This window comes from Rhinolophus hipposideros (genome assembly GCF_964194185.1).
Source record: "Rhinolophus hipposideros genome assembly, chromosome: 15".
In the NCBI taxonomy this organism is placed as follows: Eukaryota; Metazoa; Chordata; class Mammalia; order Chiroptera; family Rhinolophidae; genus Rhinolophus; species Rhinolophus hipposideros.
The window spans coordinates 59526231-59554210 of record NC_138061.1 but is presented as its reverse complement, the minus strand read 5'-3'; the positions used below and the strand labels follow the sequence as shown (position 1 = coordinate 59554210).

At 41.8% G+C, this 27980-nt stretch overlaps 1 protein-coding gene across 9 annotated transcripts; it reads right to left on the bottom strand.

Annotated features, from left to right (window-relative positions):
- Positions 1-1567: 1567 nt before the first annotated feature.
- GHITM (growth hormone inducible transmembrane protein) lies at positions 1568-26926 on the bottom strand. Of its 9 annotated transcripts, none has more exons than XM_081073972.1 (9): positions 26873-26926; positions 25206-25373; positions 24137-24236; positions 22777-22888; positions 22007-22148; positions 10128-10236; positions 5184-5372; positions 4553-4724; positions 1568-2969 (listed from the first exon to the last, which is right to left on the bottom strand). In XM_081073972.1, the coding sequence occupies exons 2-9, from the start codon at positions 25332-25334 to the stop codon at positions 2885-2887; spliced, it is 1038 nt and encodes a 345-aa protein (XP_080930098.1). In that variant the 5' UTR covers positions 25335-25373; positions 26873-26926; the 3' UTR covers positions 1568-2884. The 9 variants fall into 9 exon arrangements, with proteins under 9 accessions (XP_080930098.1, XP_080930092.1, XP_080930090.1 ...); XM_081073966.1 differs by having other exon boundaries at positions 26866-26923; XM_081073964.1 differs by having other exon boundaries at positions 26783-26918.
- Positions 26927-27980: the final 1054 nt, after the last annotated feature.

Sequence of the window (27980 nt, the reverse complement as noted above, 5' to 3'; positions counted from 1 at the left end):
CTTTCATTTTACTCCTTTGCAAAGTGGGGATAGCAGTACCTAGCTTAAAGGAGTGTTATGATAGATACGTGCAAAGGGCTTAGTACACAGCATATAAAATAATCAGTTAAATCATTAGCTATTATCAGCCTTCCAGACCCTCCCACCTTACTGAAACAATACAGATCTTGGGTATTATTTAGTTTCAGGAACTTTAATGTGGACACATCACACCCAGATAAGTAATTTTAAGGGAAACATGTCTGCCTTTCTTCCCATGTTCTAACATTTTAAGTATACAAAAAATATCCAAGAGTTCAGGGCCTTCGGCACAGAACAGAAACCTGTTGTTAGCAGGAAATCCGGCTTCAAGGGAACTTTCACATTTCTTGCCATCTTTCTCCATATCCCTGTTCTTCCTCCACCATCCTTCTGCTGTGAAATGCCCCTATTTTATGTGCTATAAAACTACCATATTTATTCTTGAAGACTTCCTCCTGGGACACCTTGGAAACTTATTACTTTGTTCATTTCTCTTATGACACTCATCACAATGGACTAGGGTTGTGTTGACCTGGGGATGCTACTCTTTAGAAGGCAATTTTTTATTCATCATCTCTCCTGGGTCCAGGTAGCAATGGTGCCTGCATGCTACACTCATCATGTTTTCTGAGTGTTTGTTAGATGTCATTCTAACCAAACCAAAAGGGCCTGTATTTTTTTGTGATTATTTTTAACAACACATCACTCCAGAGGCTGTTTTAGAAAATGAGAAATGGATATTTTTCTTTCTTTTTTGCCTAAAACCTATCAACTCTCATGTCTTCACTCTTTCCTATGAGTGATGTGAGTGAGGGAAGTGGTATGGTAAGAGAGCCAAGGAACTTGGGATTTTTCTGTTATTACTTTAGATTTAGTATAAGTATTCACATTTTATATAACTCACTTTTTATACTGAAAAATCTTCATTGTCTTAGCAAAGTCAGAAGTTAAAATACTAAGTCATTAAATTAAACAAAACAAAAACAAAAACCTTGATTTTCTAGATAAGCTTCTGCCTGATACCCACTTAAAATTATTATTTTGTTTTTTGTGTGTGATACCATTCAAACATAAGGATATAAACTCCGAGTTCTAAAATGTGACTGAAGACAATAGGACCTTTACGATTTCACTTTAAGATCATACTGACATTGTACAGGGACTAACGTAGACAAAGGAAAAGATAGAAATTTGTCACCTAGATATTTCCTAGGGAAAAAAATCCCAAAACAAATCGGCACTAGCAGCTAAAGCTTAATAGTGCTTACTAAGTGCCAGCACATTTCACTTTAAACCTATGAGGTGTTATCATTTTCATTTTATAGATGAGGAAATGGGCAGAGAGGTTACATTAATTTGCCTAGGTCACATAAAAAGTGGAAGAGTTGGGGTTCAAAGAAAGGCAGTTTAGCTGTAAGTACCAGTCAGAATCATATTGTACTATATATACTATACTAGGTAAGAGACTAAGTTGCTTTCTTGAACAAATCCCCTGTTCAAATGGTATACATATGGATCAGCTGGAAAAATTATAGAGCGAACACCATCTGGCTGGAACCTTTATTATTTCAAAAATAGGCATCCTATGTAATTTGAGGTCGTTAGAAGTTATTTCAGCAAATGCTCATCAAAAACAATAATCATCTCAATAACCATATACACTTACTTCATTCATTAGGTACTTCCAAAACTCTTCTGTTATCAAAAAACTTACAAATGTCACAAGAGAGTAAAGTAATGGTCTACGCAGGAGAGAAGGAAAATTCAGCTAGGGGACACACCAAGGAAGCATTCTGCCCATTACATTTTTGATCGATGCAGTTCATGAAGAATGACTCATTTTTCCTAGTGCTTAGTCTGAGAGGAAATGCAAGAAACCAAGTCTTAAGAGAAAAACTGTTTTCATAATCTCAAGTGTAAGTCATAAATTGGATTTTCTAATAAAAGCTTCAAAGCTTGCAGAGATGAGAAAGGCAAATGTGTACTCTATTAAGCATTTCAATAAATATGCAAAAAATTCAGCAATTATGGACATATTGTTTGTATACTAGAAAGTACAAGTTTCCATGGTTTGAATATTTTATCCTGAGAAGCTATTTTAAGGATGTTTTGTGCTAGAAGACTCAAAAATTAAATCTTAATCAAAAATTAAACTTACACACACACACACACGTTATATATAAGGAATTCTCCATATGAATGGAATTCTGGACTGTCAGAACAATGTCAAACAATGAGAAGCCAAACATGATCCCACGTACGTTATAAAGAGAGCACTACAAGGAACAGTAGGAAAATGCATCACCTACGTCTTTGTTTTATGCTCTTTTGATAAGTTCAGCGAATGAGCCGTCTCACTGGCTCACCACCACTGACACAATTCCTAAGTACTATGTAGTCACAGAAGGCCTGTAGGTGACGCTGTACTTCCCCTGACCCCCTCACCAAACCTCTATGTTACTCATGACATTACTTGTTAACATTGTGCATTCCACAATAAATGCAGGTAAATAGAAGTTTGTTAATTTTTATAATACTTAACCAAATCAATTTAAAAATAGATAAAACACTTAAATTCTCACAACACAAATCTGTTTTCACATTCATTGAAATATTTCAGAATCACTCAAACATGAGCATTGGACATGTGTATGCTTATTTAGAAGAGAACTACTGAATTTATTCTCCAGAAGAAAAGGCAGACCTGAAGCATCAACATTACTGGAACATTTGAAACATGATGATAACTTCTTATCTTCTAAACTTCAACGAAAGTTGCTTGAACAAACTATTTAATGAATACCTGCCTCTATTAAACAAGAAAGATAGCTGATGCCTTAAAGAAGTCAGAGGCTGAGTCACTTTACTTCTTTCTGTTGCCTCCAGTTGCTAGCATAGTGGCAACCCGCATAAATATATTTAATGTATCCATGTAGATTCCCAGCATCCTAGAAAAGAAAACAATTCCCGTTAAATATGATCTAATTCTAATAACAATGATAAAGGCTATTTCTTTTTCTTTTTTTTTAAGGAGGGCGCAGCTCACAGTGGCCCATATGGAGATTGAACCGGCAACCTTAGTGCTATCAGCACCACACTCTAAACAACTGAGCTAACAGGCCACCCGATAAAGGCTTTTTCTTAATCTAGAAAAGAAGAAAAGCAGTACTGATTGTCTGTCCTAAGTATATAAGATGGACATTTTTAAAAAGATGCCAACAAAGAAGTCCGAGGCTAGAAAACAGCCAAGATTTTCTTCTGGCAGATTAATCTTTTAAATGTTGAAAGTTTAAACATTTTAAAAAACATTATTTTATCCTCTAACACTCTGAGTACAGTTATCTTGTGGGGGGAAAAAGGGGTGATAGACAATAAAATCAGAACAAAACCAAAGAAACACCTTTACAAAAATGTGTTAGACGCCAAATATGGCATTTTAAAATATAATATACCCCCGTAACACTCCACCCCCTTCACCCAAATAAAGAAACTGTTAAATCTGTAAGCATTATAAGTAGCATTTAAAAAAAAATTATATTTTTAGCTTTAAAGAAAAAAATAAATTCCTTTCAAAAATGTGATGATACCATGAAACTCAAGAAAATTTAAATAAAATACCCAACTTAGGTGGAGAGGCCAAGAAAATGACAAAGCATTATTATATTAAAACACTTAATATCAGCTAAATTTGAATATCTCCAAAATAAAATTTTCAAACTGAGGTGTTTTCCAATTTTTAATAAAATAGGCTTTTGTATTAAACATTTCAAGTCAATTATGTACACTTTCCAACAACTAATATTTGACTGTACATCTTTTCTTCAGTTCTAAAGTTTGTTAAATATAAAATTGACCAACAAGAGCACCATAAGGCTAATTAACAAAAATAGGTAAAATACTTTTCATTAACTGAATACTTAAATATACTTAGTTGTAAGACAATCAAACTTCTGTGGATACATAGCTTATTAGAGAGAGAACAGACCCAACAGCAACAGAAATAAAATAGTAAAACATGCCAAGACCAGTGTTGTGGGTTGAATTCACAGATATGTTGAAGTCCTAACCCTTGGTCATCTGTGAAGGTGACCTTATTTGGGAACAGGGTCTTTGCAAATGTAATGAAGATGTGGGTCAAGATGAATTAACTCTGGAGTAGGGTGGGCCTTATCTAATCTGACTCCTGTCCTAAGAAGCGAAGGGACAGAGACGGACACAGAAGAGCACCATGTGAAGACAGAGGCAGGGACCGAGCGACGTATGGGCCAGTGAGGACTGCTGGCTGTCAGGAAGCCAGGAGAGGGATTCACGTTTCCCTGGGAACCCTCTGACTGCACCAACCCTCATGACACCTGGATTTCAGATGTCTAGCCTCCAGAACTGCGAGAGAATAAATTTCTGTTGTTTTAAACCATCCAGTTTGTATAATTTTTACAGCAGCCCTAGGAAATGAATACAGCCATAAAACAAAATAGGATAAAATAACTCCGCTGTTTTTATGTGACAGGGGAAGGCATCAAAGACTACTTACGAATTGATGGGATCGTATTTTTGAACTCCATACACTGGTACTATTTCTGCACGCTTGATTACTTTCTGTGTGTCATACAGAAGGAACATGCTGAAAAGAGCTAATCCACCATAAATTGCCACTGAGTACAGAGTGGCACCAGCCACAGTGGTAGGTGGAAGAAACATAGATCCTGAAATCAAAATGGGAAAAAAGTTTTGTTGTTTTTTTTTTTAAGAAAGGACTTTTCTATAACTGGGTTTATAATTAACATTGCTTAAACAAATGTTCTTTGGTATACTGCACAGATAACATCTGAGTATAAGCACCATCTAATGTTACGTACATTCAGTTCAAAACCCATGATACTCATTCCTTCAAAGGGTCACTGGCCCACATTATAGAAAGATTCTTGCATCAGAGCAATTTTCATGTTTGCAGACTACCTCTGCCATCTTAGACGTATTTGGTAAAACCAATACTAATGGTTTACTATGATGCCAAATAAGAAAATTCAGTCAAATTAGCATGTATTTTTTAAACAACTTTTAAAAATGACTAAATATATTGCCTCCAGTAGAATACCTAATTACGTAAGATTATTTGGGGACATCATGAACCAAGAACCAAGTGTCAAGGCACAGGGGCTTACCCAGTGAGGAAACGAAGACGAGACCTAGGCCCACGCCCAGGGGAGCGCCCATGTTCAGAAACTTCTCACTGGGTGCACACATGGCCACAGTGGAGAGGCCTCCCACGATGCCGGCTGTGTACCACGCAGCTCTGATGAGAAGAGGGCCCCCGAATATTGTCAGAGGAGCCACCACTGCTCCCATCACACCTGGGGGAAGAGCAAGTGGACCCTTCAGTAGTTACTAAGTAACAGCCAAGGGGCAAGTGCCACTGCTAACTAACATGCCATTTGAACACATTATATACCTGACCGTTAAACAGTATGATTAGAGAAAGCCTTTTCCTGACTTACGTTATACTACCCCCCAAATTCCACAACCAAACCTTGTGGCTATCCAAATTCTAAATCATAGCAGTAACATTATTTCTAGTCAAATAGGCACAGCTCACAAGTACAAACACTAATTGAAATTTTTAGTAACTTTGTCAAATTCTGTGTAGTTCATTATTTGGATCTGAATCTAATACTAATCTTTATAATAACATTCATATATGTAAGAATTGAGATAAAATGGCTTAAAGTAAGTCAAAGTCAAACCTACTGCTGCCAAGAGGAAACAAAGTAAAATGAGAGAATGAGTACATGCTAATCTAAAAATACAGAAACTTCAAGGAAAGACACTGCTGTTACCTTGCACAGTAGGGAATGTTATCACAGCTTATAAAAAATAATTTGTCAGATATTTATAAACATCTTCATAAAAATTATCAATATAATGAAGCAAAGGAAATGAAGCTAAGCTCAATAAAAAAAATCTTAGGCAAGGCATTACTTCAGTAGTGCGCAGAACAAGTTAATCCTTTACTTAAACATTAGTTTAATTCACAAATAGGCACAAAGCTATCATCATACTGAAATTTCAATACCAGTGTATTTCTTTTGCAAGAATAACATTTTCTAAATCAAGTCATAAGGTAATTGTATTTCATGATGGTGAATAATTAAAAAAAAATTTTTTTGCTCTAGGAAAGACATGGGATAAAAATTCCATCAATTTTGCAATTGACAGCAAAACTTTTAAGGAGATTATTCAGAGACGTTTCAATGATACTTTCTGGTAAAAGTCTTAAATGGTAATAGACGTTTTGCTGCTTAAGGACAAATCAACTACAAATCTAATAAGGATAACTCAGCATTATTATTGTGAATGAAAAGTGGCATTCAGCAAATTGGTACAGCCACTATAGAGAACAAATACGGAGGTTCTTTAAAAAAAATCCCAGCTAGAACTGCCATGTGATCCAGCAACACCACTTCTGGGTTTATAGCAAAGGAATTGAAATCAGGATCTTAATTGTTCATTGCAGCATTAGTCACAATAGCCGATATGAAAACAACCGAAGTGTCCATCAATGGATAAATGAATAAAGAAGAGGTGGTACATATATACCATGAAATATTATTCAGCCATAAAAAAGAATGAAACCTTGCCATTTTTGACAACGTGGACAGACCTTGAAGGCATTATGCTAAGTGAAATAAGTCAGACAGAGAAAGTCAAATACCGTATGATCTCACCTATATGTGGAAGCTAAAAAAAGTCAAACTCAGAGAAACAGAGAGTGGAGTAGTGGTTACTAGGAGTTGGGTAGAGGGGAATGGTGAGCACTGGTATAAAATTCCAGTTATAAGACTAACAAGGTATAAAATTCCAGTTATAAGACTAACAAGTTTGGGGATCTAATATATAGCACGATGTCGTTAAAATAAAAAACAAACGAAGAGCAGCCTTAAACATTCCCTGGGCAGAGAAAACCAGTTTAGTCATACAAATAAAGCTTAGTTTAGCTTATTTTGTACAACTAGCTTACCCTACCTGGGTCATTTCTTGCTAATGCCTTTGGAAATTCTAAGGAAAACCTAATCTGTTTCCCAAGGTTGGTGTGAGATAACCACAGAAAATCACTATAAAGAACAGTCACTGCTTTCTCACTACGTAAGCTGCTTTATAATAATATACCCCTGAGCCAGCCCCATTTCATATTTTCGGTTGAGTGTTCCTGGTTTGCAAACTGTCATTTTGGTGTGTGCACAATAAAGTTTTACTAATTACTATTTCGATACTACATTGGTTTTACTTCAGTTATTTCTGAACTTTTGACAGATAACACTGTATCACACACTTTCATGTTGCTAAGGGAGTACATCTTTAATGTCCTCACCACAAAAAATGAATGGTAAATATGGAACGGAGGTGTTAGCTAATGCAGTGGTGGCCATCATTTTGCAACTGTGCTGTATCAAATCAACATGCTGTATACTTTAAACTCACACAACGTTAGGTATCAATTATATCTCAATAAAGCAGGGGAATAACAATTACAATAGTTTTTCAATGAAAATTTCAGTAATTCCGGCAAATTATCGCTTAGTCCTGATTGAGACCACAGCTGTGTCTACATGGTGGTGCTAAACATCTGGATAAAAAACGAAAATGGAATGTATCTGGATGTTACTAGTAGGTCAAAAGCCAGCTCTGATGTCCCTTAGATGCTGCGAGTGGTTGCCGTTGGGTCATCCAAACCCATCATGCTAGGGAATGAAGAAATGGACAGTGTGGGTCTTGAAGAAATATGGTTGGGATGCTAGCCTTGATTTCGGCGCTTCCTGGAGTGTGACCTCACCCACCCTCAGCTTCCTTATCTATGAAATGAACATGCTAATGTATGTACAGATTCTGAAGATATTTATGAAGAATAAAGCATATTTTGAACAACAAAAAAAGAAAGAAAAAAACTGGCCTTCATATTGTGCAAGAATGGGTTGACACAGCAGGCCTAAGGCTATCTTTACAAAAGCCTCCTTGCAAGGTTAGTCCTTGACGGATATCTGAGAACTTGGCACTTGAGCCACTCTCTAACCGAAATGGTTATACTACTTGTGTTAACACTGAATTATGCTTTAGGCCTGCTTTCCTTCTCGGAGTCTGGCTTTTGATACTTGCTAGGAGGGTGCCTAAATGATCAACCCTCAATAAAAACCTTGGACACTGAGTCTCTAAGGGGCTTCCCTGGGTAGAAACAATGCACGTTATTGCACTTTTCACATTCTTGGTGTGTCCCTTCACAGAAGGAGAGAGCACAGAGAGACTGTGTGTTTTTCCAGACTCTGCCTGCATCTTTTCCCCTTGCTGTTCCTGTCATGCATCCTTCTGTTGTAATAAACCTTAGCTCTGAGGACAACTATATGCTGAGTCCTGTGACTCCTAACAAATCAAACACTGAATGAATGGGTGGAAAGTCAATGGAATTGTAACCGCTATATACGATGTCAGAGGGGTAGTAGATTGGTGCATGGGGGTTATCACTTTGTGAGGGGTGTGAATGTCTATTACATTGTTTTGTACAACTGAAAATAACAAAAAAGACACACAACACATAGCTATTATAATTCAGTTCGGTAAGTATAAGTGTCTACTATTTATCAGAGATAAAAAGACACTGAATTTGTTTTCTCAGGAACTCAGTGTCTAAAATGGGAAACAGGTGCAGAACTCTATTCACTGGCCAAAATACTACAATAGAGATTCAGAAACATAAATATGAAAATTCAGATGGTGAGGAATTTTGTGTTTCAATGAAAGGATACATAGTTAGCAAATGCACATACTATGTTTTGAATAATTACTTTTCTTAAAAGTAGGTTATTGGTACTGGAAGATAATATTCCACCTCCCCCCCATTCTCAAATGTTTTGTCCTACAGTGTTTCCCCGAAAATAAGACCTAGCCAGACAATCAGCTGTAATATGTCTTTTGGAGCAAACATTAATATAAAACCCGGTCTTACTTTACTTTACTTTATACTATACTATACCGCACCACACTATACTATACTATAACACAATATCAAGTCTTATATTAGTGTTTGCTCCAAAAGACACATTACAGCTGACTGTCTGGATAGGTCTTATTTTCGGGGAAACAGGATATAAAGCTCCATGGAGATTATCTATGATTGAATAAACTAATAATCAATAGAAGACAGACTTGAAAACCAAGATTGGGAAATCATGCTGTCTCACACACATTTCCCAAAATAAAGATAGCACGTGAAGAAGATAAATGACTTATTTCACATCACAAATTTGTCAATATTGAGTGCCAAAAACCGAATTTCCATTTACTAATCATATTAAAACATCTCAGAGCCTGTCTCCCTCGAAGCTTCAGAAAAATACTTATGTCTTGCATTGTGGTAGAGAACATGCATTTAAGGAGTGTTTCTGTTTCTGGGTCTCGTTGGTTCTTTATTTAACCCAGAGACAGAATATCCTGGGGTACTTGAAGTGGAAAACACTTTGTCTAAACTTTAAAATATTTGCATTAAGGGAGCTATCACAACCTATACCTAAAATGATACTAAAACTGTCCTGCAATACATGGATGAACAGCCTTTGCCCCGGCTCGTGGTAACTTTGGGCCAAGAACTATCTCATTACAGACCCAGCTAAGTGTATCAAACACAAATGTGCATTTCTGAAGATTGCCCCCCCACCCCAAAGCACTGCTTTTTCTCCAATGCTCCACTGCAAAAATTTCCTACTCTTTCATGTGTCTTACCTCTTCCTTCTCTTCACCCTGCTTTTTATTTTTTTAAAGATACACAACAAAAACAATTCTCAAGTGATGTTTATCAGATTTTAAATATTCCTGGTATTAGACAAAATACACAAAAAGAAATCTCGACATATACTATTACAGACTACTATAGACTATTATAGACACAGAAGGCAAGTGTAATATTGGGGATGCCCATGGTTTTAGAACCAGTATCAGAATCATTAACTGTTTTCTAAACATGAGGCTTAATTACATTACGTACAAATCATTTATGGTTGTGAAGAGCCACCGAAAATACAGTATTAAAGACTGCTTAATAACAATTGAAAATCAGAACATACCAGAATGTAGTAGCCAAGCAAGATGCTTTGGGCCTGGGCTCTGGTCATATGGTATTGACTGTACCAGCATTCCAGCTCCAATCATGGCTGCAAAGGTTGCACCAATTGCCTGAAAGACACATATTACTAAGAAAAAACGATTCTTATACAACAACAAAGTAGAAACCAACGAGTTTTAAGTTCAGTTAGTCCCTCCAATAAAGCATGTTTACAAAACCGAAGGATAATAAATAAAATCCTGTATTTTTCTAGCACATTAAAGACCTTGGGTTTATTTCAATTTGGTCAGCTTAGCAAGAGCGCCCCCTACTGCCATACCTCAAGTTTTGCAGACACCTTCAAGTGAATGAGTTAGGCTTTGACTGACAGCACCATCTTTTACAAATTTCCTTCTCATTCGAGGTTTAACAAAATCCCTTTAACAATCCCAGAATAAATATTTTTAATTATATTGATTTTGACAGTACAAGAAGCATTTAAAAAACTTAGTCATGATATACCAATTTGAATATATACGGAGGGTGCCAAAAAAATGTGTACACATTTTAAGAAAGGAAAAAGCTGCATTAAAATTGTAACTCAATATATACCGATAACAAAAGATGAGTGCAAGTCAGCTGTATACATTTTTTTTGGCACCCCTCTTATATAGCATACTGATATATACATATATCTATATCACACTGCATGAACTCCGCATTTACCAAAATGAAAACCTGAAAAATAGAAGCACATGGGAAAGATGGGAAATAAGATTCAACGTTTCTAACCTCCTAGTTTTCTGGCTGATTTGGTCCTCTCCCCTTTTCTTTGCCTGTTTTAGACTTCCATTGTTATGACATTTAAATATTCCTTGTGCATAAATAACAAGGAAGAAATGTAGATAACGTAAGAAAGACAATAATGAATCTTTAGGAAATTTAAAGCAGTGACTGCAAACTTGCAGCCTTTGGACAGAAGCAGGCAGCAGGTATTTTGTTTTGGCCAACTACTCAAACAATTGAAGTGAATGCTGTCAGTGGGGAAGGCTTTTCTCTAGATGCCAATAATCCCCTTTGACAAAGCAGCCCTGCCTCACTGACCTACATGTCTGACACCCAGACACCTGAATGGGCAACCTCTGATGCAAAGGACAGGTAAACAGAACATCTATTTTTGCCGAGAATGGGAAAGACTTCACTCATATTGATACAGAAAGCACACTGGGTTCTGCTCTCCCATTTTCCAAGGAGGAAACACTTACTAAAAACTACTTCATACATCTCGGTGCAAAGCATTTTCAGGATATTTATCACAATTGTTTTTCTTTTAAGGTACTTCATGATTCAGTTCCATTTTTTTGGCTCTTACCTTTCCATTGTCCATGCTCCAGCTACACTGAATGGGTAGGGCTGCAAGCATGCCCCAGGTTCATGCCTCTCTGTTTGTTGTGCCTATTTCCTTCCTATTTGTCTGACTTACTCAAGGATTACTGTCGGAAGCCATAGAAATCCCCAGGCCTTGCCTAGGCAGAACTTCCTGGTCACAAAACCCAAAGCCCGCGCGCGCCAAACCCAGAGCCCGCGCGCGCCAAACCCAGAGCCCGCGCGCGCCAAACCCAGAGCCTGCCCATTTCCTTGTACCTCATATGGCATCGCCCTGTCCTAGCCTATCAGCCCGCGACAAGTACCTCGCCACCCTATGACATAGCATATCCCACCCCCATCTGACATAGCTATATATATAACCCGCCATCGTAATAAAATTTTGAGGCTTGATCAGATCCCTGTCTTGCCTCCATTCTTCGCGTCTCCTGTCTCCCCTTTTTTTTTCATCCTCAACAGGTTTCTTCCCCTCGTCCCACGTTGCATTGTCCTGCCGGTAGGGACATTTTGGCGCCCAACGTGGGGCCCGAGGTACGAAGATTCTATGAGGACACCTACTCTGGAAACCGCCGCGGCCCCCCCCCCCTCCCTGAGCCTCCACGGGCTGGCTTCTTTCGAGCCCACGCAGTTTTCACTCGTGGGACAAGACTCGAGGGCCTCCCCGGCGCGAGTGTGGCTTGTTTCGAGCCCGTAAGGGACAAGACTCGACAGCCCCCTCGGCAGTAAAAAGGCTCGTTTGGAGTTCACGAGGTATTCACCCGTAAGAAAAGACTCCAAGTTTGCCCGACGTTGGAGTAGCCGCCCAGCGAAGGACGAGAGATTGGTGAGTAGGTGATTGACATGGGACAGGAGTTGAGTTCACATGAACTCTTCCTTAAGGGTATTAAGGAATCTCTCAAGATGCGGAGAGTTAAGGCTAGAAAAAAAGATTTACGTGAGTTTTTCAGTTTTGTCTCTGATATCTGCCCCTGGTTCCCCCAAGAAGGAACGATTGATCAAAAATATTGGAAGAGAGTTGGAGACTGTTTTAATGATTACTATCGGGTTTTTGGACCCAACAAGGTCCCTGTATCGGCATTCTCATATTGGAATCTGATTAATGATATCCTAAAAATACGTTCCTCAGACCCAGATGTTAGAGAGATCTTACAGACAGGGGAAACAGTCCTAAAAGAGAGTTCCCGCCCCCCTTCTGTCTGCCAATCTGTTTCAATAGACATGCCAGAGGAACCTAAAAAACAAGCTGATAATCAGGAAGCCTCTGCCTTAGAGAATCACCCATTAAAAGACCCCCCTAAAATCTACCCTTCCCTTTTGGCCTTTAATAATCAGGACCAGCTCTCCCCAAGAGACCAGATAGATTTAGAGGAACAAGCTGCCCGCTATAATAAAAAAGAAGATCCCTGGGGCCTCGCCGCGCCAACCTTGCGCGCCCCTTCACAAAAAATACATACCCCTCCCCCTTATGTCCCCCCTCAGGAACTCCCAACATTCTATAACCCAGTCTTAAACCCAAACCCACCCCTATTCCCTCAAGACACCCTAGTTCAAAACACCCCATCCTTAACCGATCCCATTAGGCAGGCAAAAATATCTTTAACCCAAGAAATTTCTTCTCTTAGAGAGACACTCCAACAAAAACGCGAACATATGCAACTCCTAAAGGAGCTGCATGCCCTTGAAAAAGAACTTAAAACCTTAATGCCTAACCAAAACCCTGAAAAACCTCAAAAAGGCCCAATACTTAATAAAAAGACCCTAATGACCTTTCCAGTTACCCGCAGCCAAAACCGTGGCCCACCCTCTCAAGAGGATACAATGGAAGAGACTGACAATGAACCCCCCGACTCTCATAATCCCCCCTCGGCCGATGAGGCCTCTGACACAGAAGACCCAGAAGATAACACTCCCAACTCCAATGATCCCACTGGCCAAAAATATCACCGGCTAGGCATCAAACATATTAAAGATTTAAAAGGTGCAGTAAGCTCTTATGGCCCGACAGCGCCCTACACCTTGGCAATTCTTGAAGGTCTCAGTGACCGTTGGCTCACACCCAATGATTGGTTTAAATTAGCTCGTGCCACCCTTTCTGGGGGGGACCACGTCCTCTGGCACACAGAGTTTAAAGAAAACTGCCGAGAGATAGCACAGCGCAATAGTGAAAATAGAACAACAAGATCATGGACTCGGGATAAATTACTAGGAGAAAAACCCTATCATACCAATGAAATCCAGGCAACTTTTCCCCCGGGGCTGTTAGCTCAAATTCAGAACGCTGGTCTCAAGGCGTGGCGCCGCCTACCTCCAAGAGGCTCCGCTACCACCTCCCTGGCAAAGATTCGTCAGGGCCCCGAGGAGCCATATTGTGAGTTTATCAGCAGACTCACCGACGCCGCCGAACGGTTGGTCGGAGAAGGCGAGAACGATAGCGCCTTTGTTAAACATTTAGCCTATGAAAATGCTAACCCCACTTGCCAGGCAACCATTCGCCCCCACCGTGGAGGCAACCTTGCTGACTACATTAAACTATGCTCAGGGGTTGGAGCCTCCCATACCTTGGGACTCGCTATCGGAGCCGCCCTCCGAGACTTTGCCTCAAACAAGCCTCCTAATCAACAATCTAGATTATGTTTCTCCTGTAAACAACCTGGACACTTTAGTCGAGATTGCCCAATAAAAAATAGAGGTCCACAACCCCAAAATTCATCACAGCCCCCACCGACACCCTCCAGACCAATGCCTTCCACCGTGTGCCCAAGATGTCGACGGGGCAAACATTGGGCCTCTGATTGTTATTCTAAAACAGATATTGAAGGTATCCCCCTTTCCAGGAAACCGGGAAACCCCAGTCGGGGCCAGCCCCTGGCCCCTCCATAGGGACACAACCTAGGGGCTGTCAGGTTTGTTCCCCAACAACCAAGTCCTCAGATCCTCCCAGCTCAAGTGTCGGTTCCCTCCACCGGGCTACCCCCGGAAGCGCAGGACTGGACCTCTGTGCCGCCGCCGACTCGATACTAACCCCAGACCAAGGGGTCCAACTCGTTCCCACCACCACGACGGGACCTATGCCCCCGGAAACATTTGGACTTATATTGGGACGGGGCAGCTCTTCCCTCGCCGGCCTGAATATAATCCCAGGAGTCATAGATAATGATTATACAGGACTCATACAACTCTTAGCCTCGGCCCCTCTGGGCCCTGTATCCATAGTAAAAGGCCAAAGGATAGCACAGCTTGTGCTTCTCCCATTAGACACCTCTAATAAACAATATCTGACACCAAAGAGACGGGAGTCCGCCTTCGGCTCCTCAGATGCCTATTGGATACAACAGGTCACTTTAGAGAGGCCACTTTTAACCCTGTACTTAGATGGAAAAAAATTTCAAGGTTTAATAGACACGGGAGCGGACGCAACAGTCATCTCAGATAGATACTGGCCTTCAACATGGCCCTCTAAAGCCTCATATACCCATCTACAGGGCATAGGACAATCAGCCAATCCCAGACAAAGCTCTAAAATACTCTCATGGGAAGACGAAGAGGGCAATACTGGTAAGGTCCAGCCATATATTATTTCTGGAATTCCCATTAATCTGTGGGGCCGTGATATCCTATCACAACTCAAACTTATCATGTGCAGCCCCAACGAAATAGTTGCTCAACAGATGCTTAACCAAGGCTATCTCCCTGGACAGGGACTGGGAAAAGCTGGTCAAGGGATAAAAAATCCCCTTTCTATAAAGCCCAACCCTAACCGACAAGGATTAGGCAGTCAGGATTTTTCCTAGCGGCCATTGATCCTCCTGCACCCCATGCGGAGAAGATAAAATGGAAAGATAATTCCCCCGTTTGGGTGGACCAATGGCCACTACCTGAGGAAAAGTTGTCCGCAGCTTCTCGGTTAGTGCAGGAACAATTAGCGGCAGGACATATAGAACCAACTACTTCGCCATGGAATACACCCATTTTTGTTATTAAAAAGAAGTCTGGGTCTTGGCGCCTCCTTCAGGATCTCAGAGAAATTAATAAAACCATGTTCTCCATGGGAGCCCTCCAACCAGGCCTCCCTTCCCCGACAGCTATCCCAGCTAACTATCACAAGATTATTATAGACCTTAAAGATTGTTTCTTTACCATTCCTTTACACCCCCTGGACAGAGAGCGTTTCGCATTTAGCCTGCCTGTAACCAACTTCAAGGGTCCTATGCAGCGCTTTCAGTGGAAAGTCCTCCCACAAGGCATGGCCAATAGTCCCACCCTATGCCAAAAATTTGTGGCACAAGCTGTGGATCCTGTTAGAACACAATGGCCCACTATTTATATTATTCATTATATGGACGATATCCTTCTAGCAGGAAAGACCACCACAGAGGTACTCCAATGCTGCCAACACTTAACTCACAATCTTACCACTTATGGACTCCAACTTGCCCCCAATAAGATCCAGCTCAAAGACCCCTACTACTATCTGGGATTTGAGCTACATAATCAGTCCATAACCACCCAAAAAGTCCAACTTAAAACTAGTCATTTATACACTTTACATGACTTTCAAAAATTTTTGGGAGATATTAACTGGCTTCGACCATACTTAAGGCTCACTACAGGAGACCTCAAGCCCCTCTTTGATATTCTTCAGGGAGACTCAGACCCTCTCTCCCCTCGAGAGCTGTCGCCTGAGGCAAAGGGCTCTCTTCAATTACTAGAAAAGGCAATTCAACAACAACAAGTCACCTTTCTATCATACAAACAGCCCTTCTCCCTCATTATTTGTGCAACCCCTCATACACCTACTGGGGTCTTATGGCAAGATAATCCCCTCTTCTGGGTTCATTTACCCTCCTCCCCGTCTAAGGTCCTAGTCACATACCCATCCCTGGTAGTCAAACTTATTAAGATAGGAAGAGAAAAAAGCCGACAACACTTTGGCAGGGACCCTGATCAGCTCATTCTCCCCTACACTAAAGAACAGCTTAATTGGCTAACCCAAAATAACGATGACTGGATCATTTCCCTTACATCATTTCAGGGCAAGATAGATAATCATTATCCCCCTAATAAACTCCTACAGTTCTCCAGACTACATCCCTTTGTTTTTCCAAAGATAACAGCCACTAAACCATTACAAAATGCCGCCTTGGTTTTCACGGATGGGTCTTCTTCTGGCGTAGCAGCATATGTCATTAACTCACAAAGATTTCAGGTGCAGTCTCCATTTCAGTCTGCCCAACTTGTTGAACTTTATGCCGTTATAAAAGTGTTTAAAAAACTACAGGAGTCACCCTTTAACTTGTACACTGATAGTGCCTATATCGCCCTGTCTGTGCCCCAACTAGAAACAGTGCCATATATCAAGCCCTCTACCAGCGCTGCCAAACTTTTTCAACAACTACAACATCTCATACTACAAAGACAGACCCCATTTTTCCTTAGTCATCTTCGGGCTCATACTGACCTCCCTGGACCCCTTTCACAGGGCAATGCTATAGCAGACAATCATACCCGCTTAGTATGTCCCTTAACCTTAGATCCTATAACGCGAGCCACCCAATTCCACAACTTACATCATGTCAATGCCCACACACTTCGCTTGTTATTCAAAATTACCCGAGATCAGGCTAGACACATTGTTAAAAGTTGCTCAGGGTGCATAACCTTTCTGCCTCTTCCTCACCTAGGAGTTAACCCAAGGGGCTTACTCCCTGGACAAATCTGGCAGATGGACATTACACATATTCCTGAATTCGGCCATTTAAAGTATGTACACGTAACTATAGATACCTTCAGCGGCTTCATGGTTGCCACCCTTCATGGGGGCGAGGCTACAAAAAACATCATAGCCCATACCCTCCAATGCCTTACCACACTAGGAAAACCTCAAACTATAAAAACAGACAATGGACCAGGGTATACCTCCCAGGCATTTCAAGCCTTTTGTGCTCAATTCCAAATCAAACACGTCACTGGCATCCCTTACAATCCCCAAGGCCAGGGCATTGTAGAGCGAGCCCACCAGACACTCAAAAACACCATCAACAAGTTAAAAACCACCACTGCCTATCCGACCAAAGGATCTCCTCGTAATGTTCTCAGCCATGCATTATTTACCCTTAATTTCCTACAACTTGACGCTCAGGGAAAATCGGCTGCCGATCGCTTCTGGCACCAAGAAACAAAAAAATAAAAATGTTACAGTTATGTGGAAAGATCCATTAACCTCCAAATGGAACGGCCCCGATCCAGTCCTCATTTGGGGACGTGGGTCAGCCTGCATTTATGATTCTCAGGAAGGCGGCGCGCGATGGCTGCCAGAGCGTCTCGTTAAGCCTGTCAACACCCCAAATCCAAATAACACATAAAGACTCCAGGGATATCTTCCCTGAGAAAATCTCTCTCTTTTCACAGGACATAAAGTTCTTCATGGAGTCCTTCACTTTGACACTCTTCACATTCCTCATCATCCCCGTTTACGGAGGGTTTGGGCCCCCCGTAAGCCGCGAGCAGCTATACAGACAGCTCTATGGCAACCCATGTGACTGCCCGGGAGGCACAGTGCCCAGTGGATACCTCCGTGCCCACACCGAGGAGCCAGCCCCACAAGGACAGGTAGATTTAGCATACTTAGCATCCACTGATTGCGGTAATAAAGTAGCCTACCTCGCCTATAATCCTAATATAAAGGGGGGATTCGGACTAGGAATAGATGAAACACAATGGACCTGTACCAATAAGCCCCGCATTATTCCCCCCATTGCAGGACTACCACCGCCCTGCCCCAGCGAATGCAGCTATTTTGATCAAATGCATTCTTCCTGCTACACAACCACCCAAATTTGTACTGGCTCAGACAACCAAACTTATCTCACAGCCATGTTATTGAGACGTAGGTCCGCCACATTCGGAGGCGATTGGGACTCCACCTCCCTCTCTGACAATAACAAATATAGTCAGGCGGGCTGCAGTGGTACAATTGGAAATAAAGTCTGTTGGCCAACTAAAATGCCTGTCCACATTTCAGATGGCGGAGGGCCAAATGACATATTAAAAGAGACTCTTGTCACTGAGCACATTCAAAAAATACTCCACCACCTATTCCCCCCTTTAACTTACCACCCCTTGGCTCTCCCAAAATCCCGGGATATGGATTTAGACACACAAACCAACAACATTCTCGAATCCACCTTCTGGGCCTTAAATCATTCCAACCCTTCTCTTGCCCAGGACTGCTGGCTTTGCATGACTATGGGAACTCCCATACCTACTGCAATCCCCTCCAATATCACAGTAAACACACAAATCTCTAACTGTTCCCGTCTCTCCCTTCCTCTTAGAGTTCAACCTGTAGGATTTAATACCTCCCCCTGCTATCAGGGACGATTTCAAAACAACACTTTTGATGTAGATCTAGGGTTTGTCACTTTTACTAACTGTTCTAACATCATTCAAGTTAACGGAACCTTGTGTTCTAGCCCTGGACAAGTTTTCATATGTGGGAACAGCCTCGCTTACACCATGTTACCCACCAACTGGACTGGACTTTGTGTCTCAGCTAGTCTCCTCCCTGATATCTCTATTATCCCAGGAGACACACCTGTCCCTCTCCCCAGCCTAGAATTTGCCACCGGGCGCCACAAGCGTGCTATTACAGCCATTCCCTTACTCGTAGGGCTAGGAATTACTGCTGGAATAGCCTCGGGTACCGCGGGAGTAGGTGTTGCAGTCCAGTCCTACAATAAACTATCACGCCAGCTGATAGATGATGTCCAAACACTTTCTGGGACCATCAATGATCTCCAAGATCAGATTGACTCTTTAGCTGAAGTAGTCTTACAAAACCGTCGAGGCCTAGATCTTCTCACTGCAGAACAGGGAGGTATCTGCTTAGCTTTACAGGAACGCTGCTGCTTCTATGCTAACAAGTCTGGGATCGTCCGAGACAAGATCAAAAAACTACAAGAGGACCTAGTAAAAAGACGCAAAGAACTCTTCGAAAACCCACTCTGGACGGGTCTCAACGGACTTCTCCCCTACCTGCTCCCCACCCTTGGCCCCCTCCTATGCATCCTTCTCTTAATAGCCTTCGGGCCATGGGCTTTTAGGCGCATTACTGACCTCATTAAAAACCAAATCGATGCTGTTTTGGCCAAACCAATCCAAATCCATTATCAGCGGCTAGCAACAGGGGACGGCCTCGAAGAAGGCTATCTTGGCTTCCTCCCCACGGGGACGACATAATACTAAGGGTATGTCTACTCCCCCCACGAGTTGGGGAGGGGTATGGGCACCGAGGTGAGTGCAAAGCAAAGCATTTGCAAGGAAAGGGCTCGACTCACAACGGTCGGCTCCCTTTAACTTTCCTGAGAACATACCTGGTTTGCATAGAGGTTGGTATCAAAAAATCTCTACCTCTCCTCCACAAAAGATACCCAAAACCATCCAATAACGAGCTCTGCTCGTTGGAGGAACCAGGCCTCTGTTCCCTCACTCGGTCAAGGCCCACCTCCTTAAAACAAACAAAAAGGGAGGAGATGTCGGAAGCCATAGAAATCCCCAGGCCTTGCCTAGGCAGAACTTCCTGGTCACAAAACCCAAAGCCCGCGCGCGCCAAACCCAGAGCCCGCGCGCGCCAAACCCAGAGCCTGCCCATTTCCTTGTACCTCATATGGCATCGCCCTGTCCTAGCCTATCAGCCCGCGACAAGTACCTCGCCACCCTATGACATAGCATATCCCACCCCCATCTGACATAGCTATATATATAACCCGCCATCGTAATAAAATTTTGAGGCTTGATCAGATCCCTGTCTTGCCTCCATTCTTCGCGTCTCCTGTCTCCCCTTTTTTTTTCATCCTCAACAGGTTTCTTCCCCTCGTCCCACGTTGCATTGTCCTGCCGGTCGGGACAGATTACCTCCTCGTCTGGGAAGGTTTACTGGTAGGTCCCTTGGCTGCCATGAGAGGTGTCAGATGCCTCTCCTCTGTTCCAAAAGCACTTGGTACCACCGCTGACATTATCTGTATGTGTCTGCACCCCTCCAAAGGCCACATATTCACCTCTGTAACACCTGTCTGGCTTTCCAAACTATTTTACTTAAGCCCTCACAGGAGGTGAAAATGATCTTACACCCACAGGGGGTTGAGAACATGGCCCAAGCACAACACTTCTCTGAAGTCTTATTTTAGGGGCTAAACTCTTTTGCATATTTTAATCTTCCTCAATAAGCCATGTTTGCTTTATCACAAAAACAACTACTTTAAATTATTTACCTTTGATTAAAACTGAATAAGCACCATGCTTATTCTGTGCCTTCAACAACCTCTAGGCTAGGCAATACATGACAAGATCTGAGACACAATATCCTAAGAATATCAGACTATCCAAACAGCAATACTACTGTTAAATGGTTCTCCTGAAACGTGTAGTATGCTGAAAGTATTATGGATTTGGAAATTAGATGGGGTTTGGATTACGTATGGGGAGAACCAGTTTGCAAGGGAAAGCTGTACGTATTACAGAAACTCTCCCATTTTCCCCCCCATTTTCTCGTCCAGCCTCTCTTATTGCTCTAGTTCCCATTATCATGCCTCATTCCAGATCTTACAAAGGCATAACTAGTACACCTACTTGTCTCTTCCACCTTAGCTTTATATACTCAAATGCACACCAGAGTTTTGCTGTTCCAGAATCTGCAATGGGCTCTCACTGCTTAGGCACTCTCCTCAGCTTGGCAAACATTCCCTAATTATCTTCTTTACACTCCAGACCTCAAATACTTGAACTTCACTCTAACGGGATTGCAAAGTACTTTTACTGACTACCTTCTTTGCTCAAGCTGTTCTGCCAACTTGGACTACCCTTGTCCTCTCCCAAAATAGAAAATGCTAGGCTTTAATAGCCCTGATGAAATAAATGTCTCCTTCATGGAATTTCCTTACTAGTCCAAAACAAAAACAGTGATTCAACTGATTTTACTTTCTACTTCTTATTGTATATCCTTCAACACTTACTACAATTCATCTCCTCAACTAGATAGTAGGAAAAAAGGCACCACATTTGAAATCCTTTTTTGGTATCTAGCAAAACATCAAATACTCAAGAAACATTCCTTGAATACATAACTTATACAGGGTCAAAAAAATGCAGAATAGTTGCAGCACTGTTTTACTCTCAGTAGTAGAGAATGCTTGTTGGGTTTTTGTGACAGGTATTTTCCACTGACCTCTACAATGGTTTTGGGTCTGCCTTATTTTTTAGTAAATTGCTATAAAATAGAAGCTGTTTGGTATCTGCTGCTAGGTAAGTAGGACAAGCCTGTAAATTCGGTTTCAAACCCCTTTGCTGCTATAAAATACATATGCAACAAAGAAAAGCTTACCTCATAAAGTACTTCCTACTTTGTCTCAGTTGCACTTGTTCAATGCAGTAAGGTATTCTTTCCATTTAACATCCCTCCCTCAATTTGTTGTCTTTTGATATGTAGTGGAAAAGGAAAACAAAAACAGACTGACTTACCACCCAAGAGCCTCTCATCATGAAGTTCATGAGAATAGGAGTTCTGCTCACTGCCAGGGCAGACAAAGCTGTTAAACCAATACTTCCTGCTAAATACATATAGGTAGAATGAATTCTATCCTTCACATACTGAGGCCAAATTCTGCAAAAAACACAACATGGTTAATTTATAAGATTATAGATATGAATTTTGGTTGAATCATTTACTAGCTGGGAGGCCTTGAGAAATACTACTTTACTGCTCTAAATCTTATTCACTCATTTATCATGAAAATGATGATGCATATGTTGACTTTACCGTAAAAAGTAAATAGCAGGGGGTGGGGGGAGGGAGATGAGGGTAAGGGGGATCAAATGTATGGTGATGGAAGGAGAACTGACTCGGGGTGGTGAACACACAATGTGATTTATAGATGATGTAATACAGAATTGTACACCTGGAATTATGTAATTTCATTAACAATTGTCACCCCAATAAATAAATTTAAAAAAGAAAAAAGAAAAAAAAGTAAATGGCGAAAAACATAAGCACTTGGCTCATACATAAAGCAACACATTTCCTCCTTGCTTGAACACATATAACCTTGGGAAAAGATTTTATTTAGGTTTGGATAAATTTATGTCAGGGAAACAAGAGATTCTATTTTTCATGTATATTTCTACATAGTTGGAAGATTAGACATTAAACACTGCAGAAGTGGCAAAAGGTAAAGATGACGAGAAAACTGGAAACTTTTAAGGCTAGAACAGTTTGGGAACAATTTACTTACACAGCCTTTTCAATAGCTCCAATCTCATTAGACATTCCCAAGCCATAGTAGCACAATGCTCCAAGACCAACAGCAGCCCCTCCAGCAATAAACCATCTTCCCATCTGATCAACTATAGAACACAGGAGGAAATTCAGGTTAATACTGTCATGTCTTGACTAAATTAAAATGCTGGTGGTTAAACCCTGCTCAATGTTTAGAAGATGGAAATAAAACATGTGCCATACTTCTTTGTAACAGCTGTAATTTGCACATGTGGGGACATAGAAATGGCCTTAAGACAAGGCGTCTAGTAAAAACAGTTGTAATAGTACAAAATAGATCAGACTTGATTAACCTTTAATCTCACTCTAACAAAACTGGAGGAGGCAGTGTGTCTGTATATGTGGGGGGACTTCAGTGATATGTTTTATTGATAAAAGTCTGGGGTATGTTCTCATGACACTTAGAAAATAAAGATGAGAAAGAAATGTTAACAGTCGTTACCACACTATGTCTAAAGTGCTATTAGCAAATATGGTCCTTTAAGTGGAGTCAAGAAAAAAAGAAACCAAAGAAAAATGCAATCAGTGTTTATGCAGCAGCATCAAGGGAGAGGGTACTCTTGTTTTAGAGTACTGAGAAACAAGCTCACCAACTTTAACTGGATAAAGGTATTCATAAAGACCATCTTATTCCCTTTAGTCTAAATTTGTTCACTAAGAATGTTACTATTCTGTCGCTATGATTCATATAATTTGGTTTCTAGAGCCAACCTATTGATCAGAAATGCCCTGAGGGATACCAATTAGGGCTCTCTCCCACTCTAATATATTGACATTTTGCTAGGTTAAGGAGCAGTAGCGTTCTTTGACTGGCTTTGGGTAGATTAATAATCTAGTTTCTGAACTTGCACAGCTGAAATGCAAACTGGGAACCAAACTGACTTCATGAAGGTATTATTTCCTGAGAAGCCCTATACGGGCAGCCAGTTAAGAGGACCCTTCCTGAACAGTTAGGCTTTTAACACCTATGTTTTGGTGACAAACTCTTGACCTAAAACATACAGATATTATATGCTTGAATGAAGATTCTATGCAACTTCAAATGAACTTCCATAAAGGATAATACCTTTTAGATTATGGCATATTAACTAACAATCCTTAAAAACGTAACGATGAAAGCAAAATTTTTCTCTGGAAGAACTATGACTGGGAACCACTGAAACCAGTTTGAAGTACCAATCTTTTCTGCATCATTAGATCCCTGAAAATGATAAAAATGATTGCCTTTCTTCCCAGAAAATGCACATGTACACAATTTGCACATTTTTAGGAAACTGTTGATAGACCTAATTTAAAAACTAAAGACTGACACCTACTTTTAAATATTTTTTCCATTGATGGTTCCAATGCTGCCTCTTTGAGTTCTTGGCCAGTTTTCCCACGCCGGATCCCAATTCTTGTCTTGGTGGCATATTCCTGACATACATGAAAACAAAGACACACACCACCCACACCAAAACAGAATGTTAACAATAAAATGAAACGAAGGATCTTGTTACACTAGAAAACTATATATAAAGTAATATGGTATTTTCCATGTACGTAACTGCACTATGAAAGTATGTTAGCCAATCTAAGAAACTAAATGGAGACCCTATTTGTGCTCTATGTTCAAAGTGACTCACTAATTCATTACAACTTAACTTCTTAGGTTAAGTTTCAGAATAATTGTCCATTTCATAACTTACAGATTTTATTTATATCTCGAGAATTATATTTTAAATGCTAACTTTTCAAAAACATGCATTCAGTATTAGCTGTATTTTTTCATCTGCGAAATGGGCTCAAGAAAGGTATCTTTCATTAACAGAAAGCCAAAGCGAGGGATGACTACTACCTTTAGTTTTAGTTCCTTTTCAACAGTCGAACAGTTAATTTAAGAGGAAAAACGTTGTCTCCTTTTAAATTCTGTATATTTCCTTATCTACCTCACATTTCAAAATTTATACTTCTACTTTGACTACTAGAGGGGAAATCTATTATTAAAGGAAATGGGTTTCTCTCACCTGACAGATTTTATTTAATCATTCTCTGAACAAGAGCTGAAATGACATATTTAGTAATGTCTTAAAGCTATTGGCCAACTGGTAACATTCCTAGGTTCTTAAGCTTTTGATATCGTGATTATAGCACGATCTCTATGCTGTACTGTATAGCTCTCAAGCCTTCCAATTACTCTAAATGAGAAACTCGAGAACTGTAAGTAAAGGAACAGTTATAGGAGTTCTGTTTTATATGAGATAAGGGATACCATCAGGGCTGTTTCAGTAAATGACTAATGGTAGAGCAGGGAGCTTCATACTATCAAAAAAAATAAAAAAATAAAAAGTTCCCGGGGCGCAGAGAGACAGACAGACAATGTAAAAACATTCAGATTATCTTTACCCTGCTGGGTGTTAAGAGCCATTGATTCTTCGTGAGGGAATTCTTCACAACAGGAGATGCCTTGGTGAAAGTTGGGTGGAAAACCCTGGAAGGTAGTGTCCGGAGACACACAAGTCTTGCGGCCAGCATGGTGGTGGTACACCAGGTTTACCAAGCAGATCTAAAATGCTAGAGACACACAAAAATAACCCATTAACCAATTGAGGAAAGGACATAGGGGTTCCAAAGACAGGAAGAAACCAACCATATTTTAGTACAAAAGATGGAATAAAGTGACCTTTTTGAATGTTAATGATGAATCCTCTGCTTGTCCCTGGTTAATTCAAGAAATCCATTTCACAAAACCCAGTTTGAGATGGATCACCAAATCAGGATTAAATCACAGTTTGAACAGTAACAAAATGTATGACGCTGTACGAGACATGTGGCTAATACAGAGTGGAGGTTAGTATCTTAAGAAAACTTACAGGGTGTACGATGGCTTTTGTAAACGTGGCTTTGACTTAAAATTTATACCAGCATTTAATGGGAAAATTTAAAAAGAACACTCTATAACTTTTGAGCAGAGGAAGAATGTCATCCAAGGAAGAGATGAATCATCCTTGAAGGTCATACTGCATTGCAAGACTGTACGACGTCAATGGAAGCCGAACAGTATTAAACTTCTGCCAAATATTATTTCCCTGAAGAATATGATATAAAGACATTCAAGGCATTGAAAGCACCTGAGATGTAGCTTAAAGTGTAGACTCCCGGGCCTTACTCTGGTCCTACCGACTCCACCTCCAGGAACGGAACACAGGAGGACGTTTCACCCAGCCCCACCGCACACAAGACTCCTTGCTGAAGACACCCGTCCTAGCATGCTTCCAGCTCGGTCACCAGCTCTGTGTCCACCGGGTGCACATAGCTGGGCACGTCCTTTGGGAAAACACCCGGTTCTTCTAGCACCCTCACACCACTGCATCAGCTCAGCCTGCAGCGGAGCTCCCTTAGTCCTCAACCCACCCACTGGGAACGAGGCCCACGGAGGTCAGCGCGGCCTCCCTGCCGCGTAACAACAGGACGGGAATCCTGCTTCTGCCTCATGCCAGGAGTGACCTCGCGCGCGAATGTTTCACTCCTGAGCCTCACGTTCCTCAGCTACGAAACACCAACCCCGTCGGCTGCTGTAAGCATGGGTGAGCCCCGGCGCCTGATCCTGGACAAAGTCCCCAGCTCACTGATTCTGCCAGGGCGCCGGCAGCCGGCCTCCGGCCTCCCCAAGTCGGCTCCACACGCCCTGCTTCACGTACCCCGTTATCCGCCCGGGCGGCGGCTACGCGGCCCGCCAGCCGGGATGATTCAGCACCTCAACAGCAAGCGCGAGCCCCTGCCCGCGCACCCAGCCCCGGCCCCGCAGTCGCCTCCCCCACGCCCGGGGTCACCCGCAGGACGATTCTCACGCGCCGCCAGGCTGTGACGCAGCAAGCTGCGCCGCTACTTCCAGCCCTCCCGAGAAGCACCCAGCGGCCCCGCGGGGCCGGCGGGAAGGGTACGCTGAACCTCGGATGCCTGTCATCCCCGCGGAGCAGTACCTCAGTCCCCGGTCACCTCAACCGCGCAGCTCCCCTTCCGGGGCAGCGAAACACAGAAGCGTACACCGCGGTCGTACACCCACCCCTTACTGTCTGTGCGCGTAGTTCCTCCGGTTCACTGCGTCACGTCACATCCGGAGAAGCGGCGAACACTAAGAACAGCCAATCACGAGCAGCTCTCTGACAGAAGGGCGGGCACAGTAGGGAGGAGGGTTTCCGGGCTGGGGGGTGGGGCCAGTGGAGGATTGTTGGGGGCGTTGCAGTCAACGTCCATTGTGGATGTGGGCAGAGAAGGCACTAGGCCATTTTAGCTACGGGTGGCCGAGTTCGTCTTCCGTTTAGCATTGTTTCACTCGCAGCTGTTACAAAAATCATTTTAAAATTGAAAGAGAATGGTGTGAGAATTAAAAATTCTTCCGTTGCCCTGTTCCTTTACTATTGTCGCATTTTGTGCCTTTTCAACAATGTAGTGAGAGAAATAGTGTGCTAACTGGCAGTTTCAGACAGGAGCCAATGTGCTCCTTGGGTCTAATGCCAAAGATTGGTTCTATGGATTTCTATGGATTTCATCATAGAAAACGAAGTAAGACACACGAGGTCAAAGGGAGACGTGGCAGGATTTTAGGAGTGGTTTCATTGCTCTGTGACCTCCCCATGGCTCATTTTCAGGCGCCAGTATATACTTGTATAATAGGGCTGATGGGAAGAATTTGCCTCTTACCCAGGGTTGTTCTGAGGACTGACTAGTCAAGATGTTTTCTTTTCTTCTTGTTTTAGAAGTTTCAAACACCCATTTATTATTACCTCACATTTTCTGTAGTTTACACGTATAGGCATGGCTTACATGGATTCTGTGCTTAGAATCTCAAAGGGTGAAATTAAAGTGTTGTCCTGGCTGAGTTACTTCTGGAACTCAGTGGTCTCTTCCAAGCTCATGGGGTTGGTGGCAGAATTTGTTCCTTGTGCTTGCAGGGCTGAGATCCCCGCTTTCTTGCCGGCTGTAAAGCAGGGGTCACGATTGGTTCCAAGAGGCTCTATAGTTCCTTGCTATGTGGCCATCTCACAGCATGGCAGCCTGGTTTTTCAAAGCCAGCAGGAGACTCTCCTGTTCCAGTTAGCTGAGGTGCGTCGTATATTGCACTGCAATCGAGAAGTGACCATCCCATCACCTTTGCCATATTTTGTGGTCTAGACGCAA

What these genes read in the sequence shown, in the direction of transcription:
- GHITM (XM_081073972.1), bottom strand. Translation starts at nt 25,334, where the DNA reads ATGCTGGCCGCAAGACTTGTGTGTCTCCGGACACTACCTTCCAGGGTT. An exon ending in GGAGCTATTGAAAAGGCTGT is followed by an intron (nt 22,149 to 22,776) that starts GTAAGTAAATTG and finishes TGTTTTTTGCAG; the next exon opens with AATTTGGCCTCAGTATGTGA. An exon ending in CGTCTTCGTTTCCTCACTGG is followed by an intron (nt 4,725 to 5,183) that starts GTAAGCCCCTGT and finishes TTTTGATTTCAG; the next exon opens with GATCTATGTTTCTTCCACCT.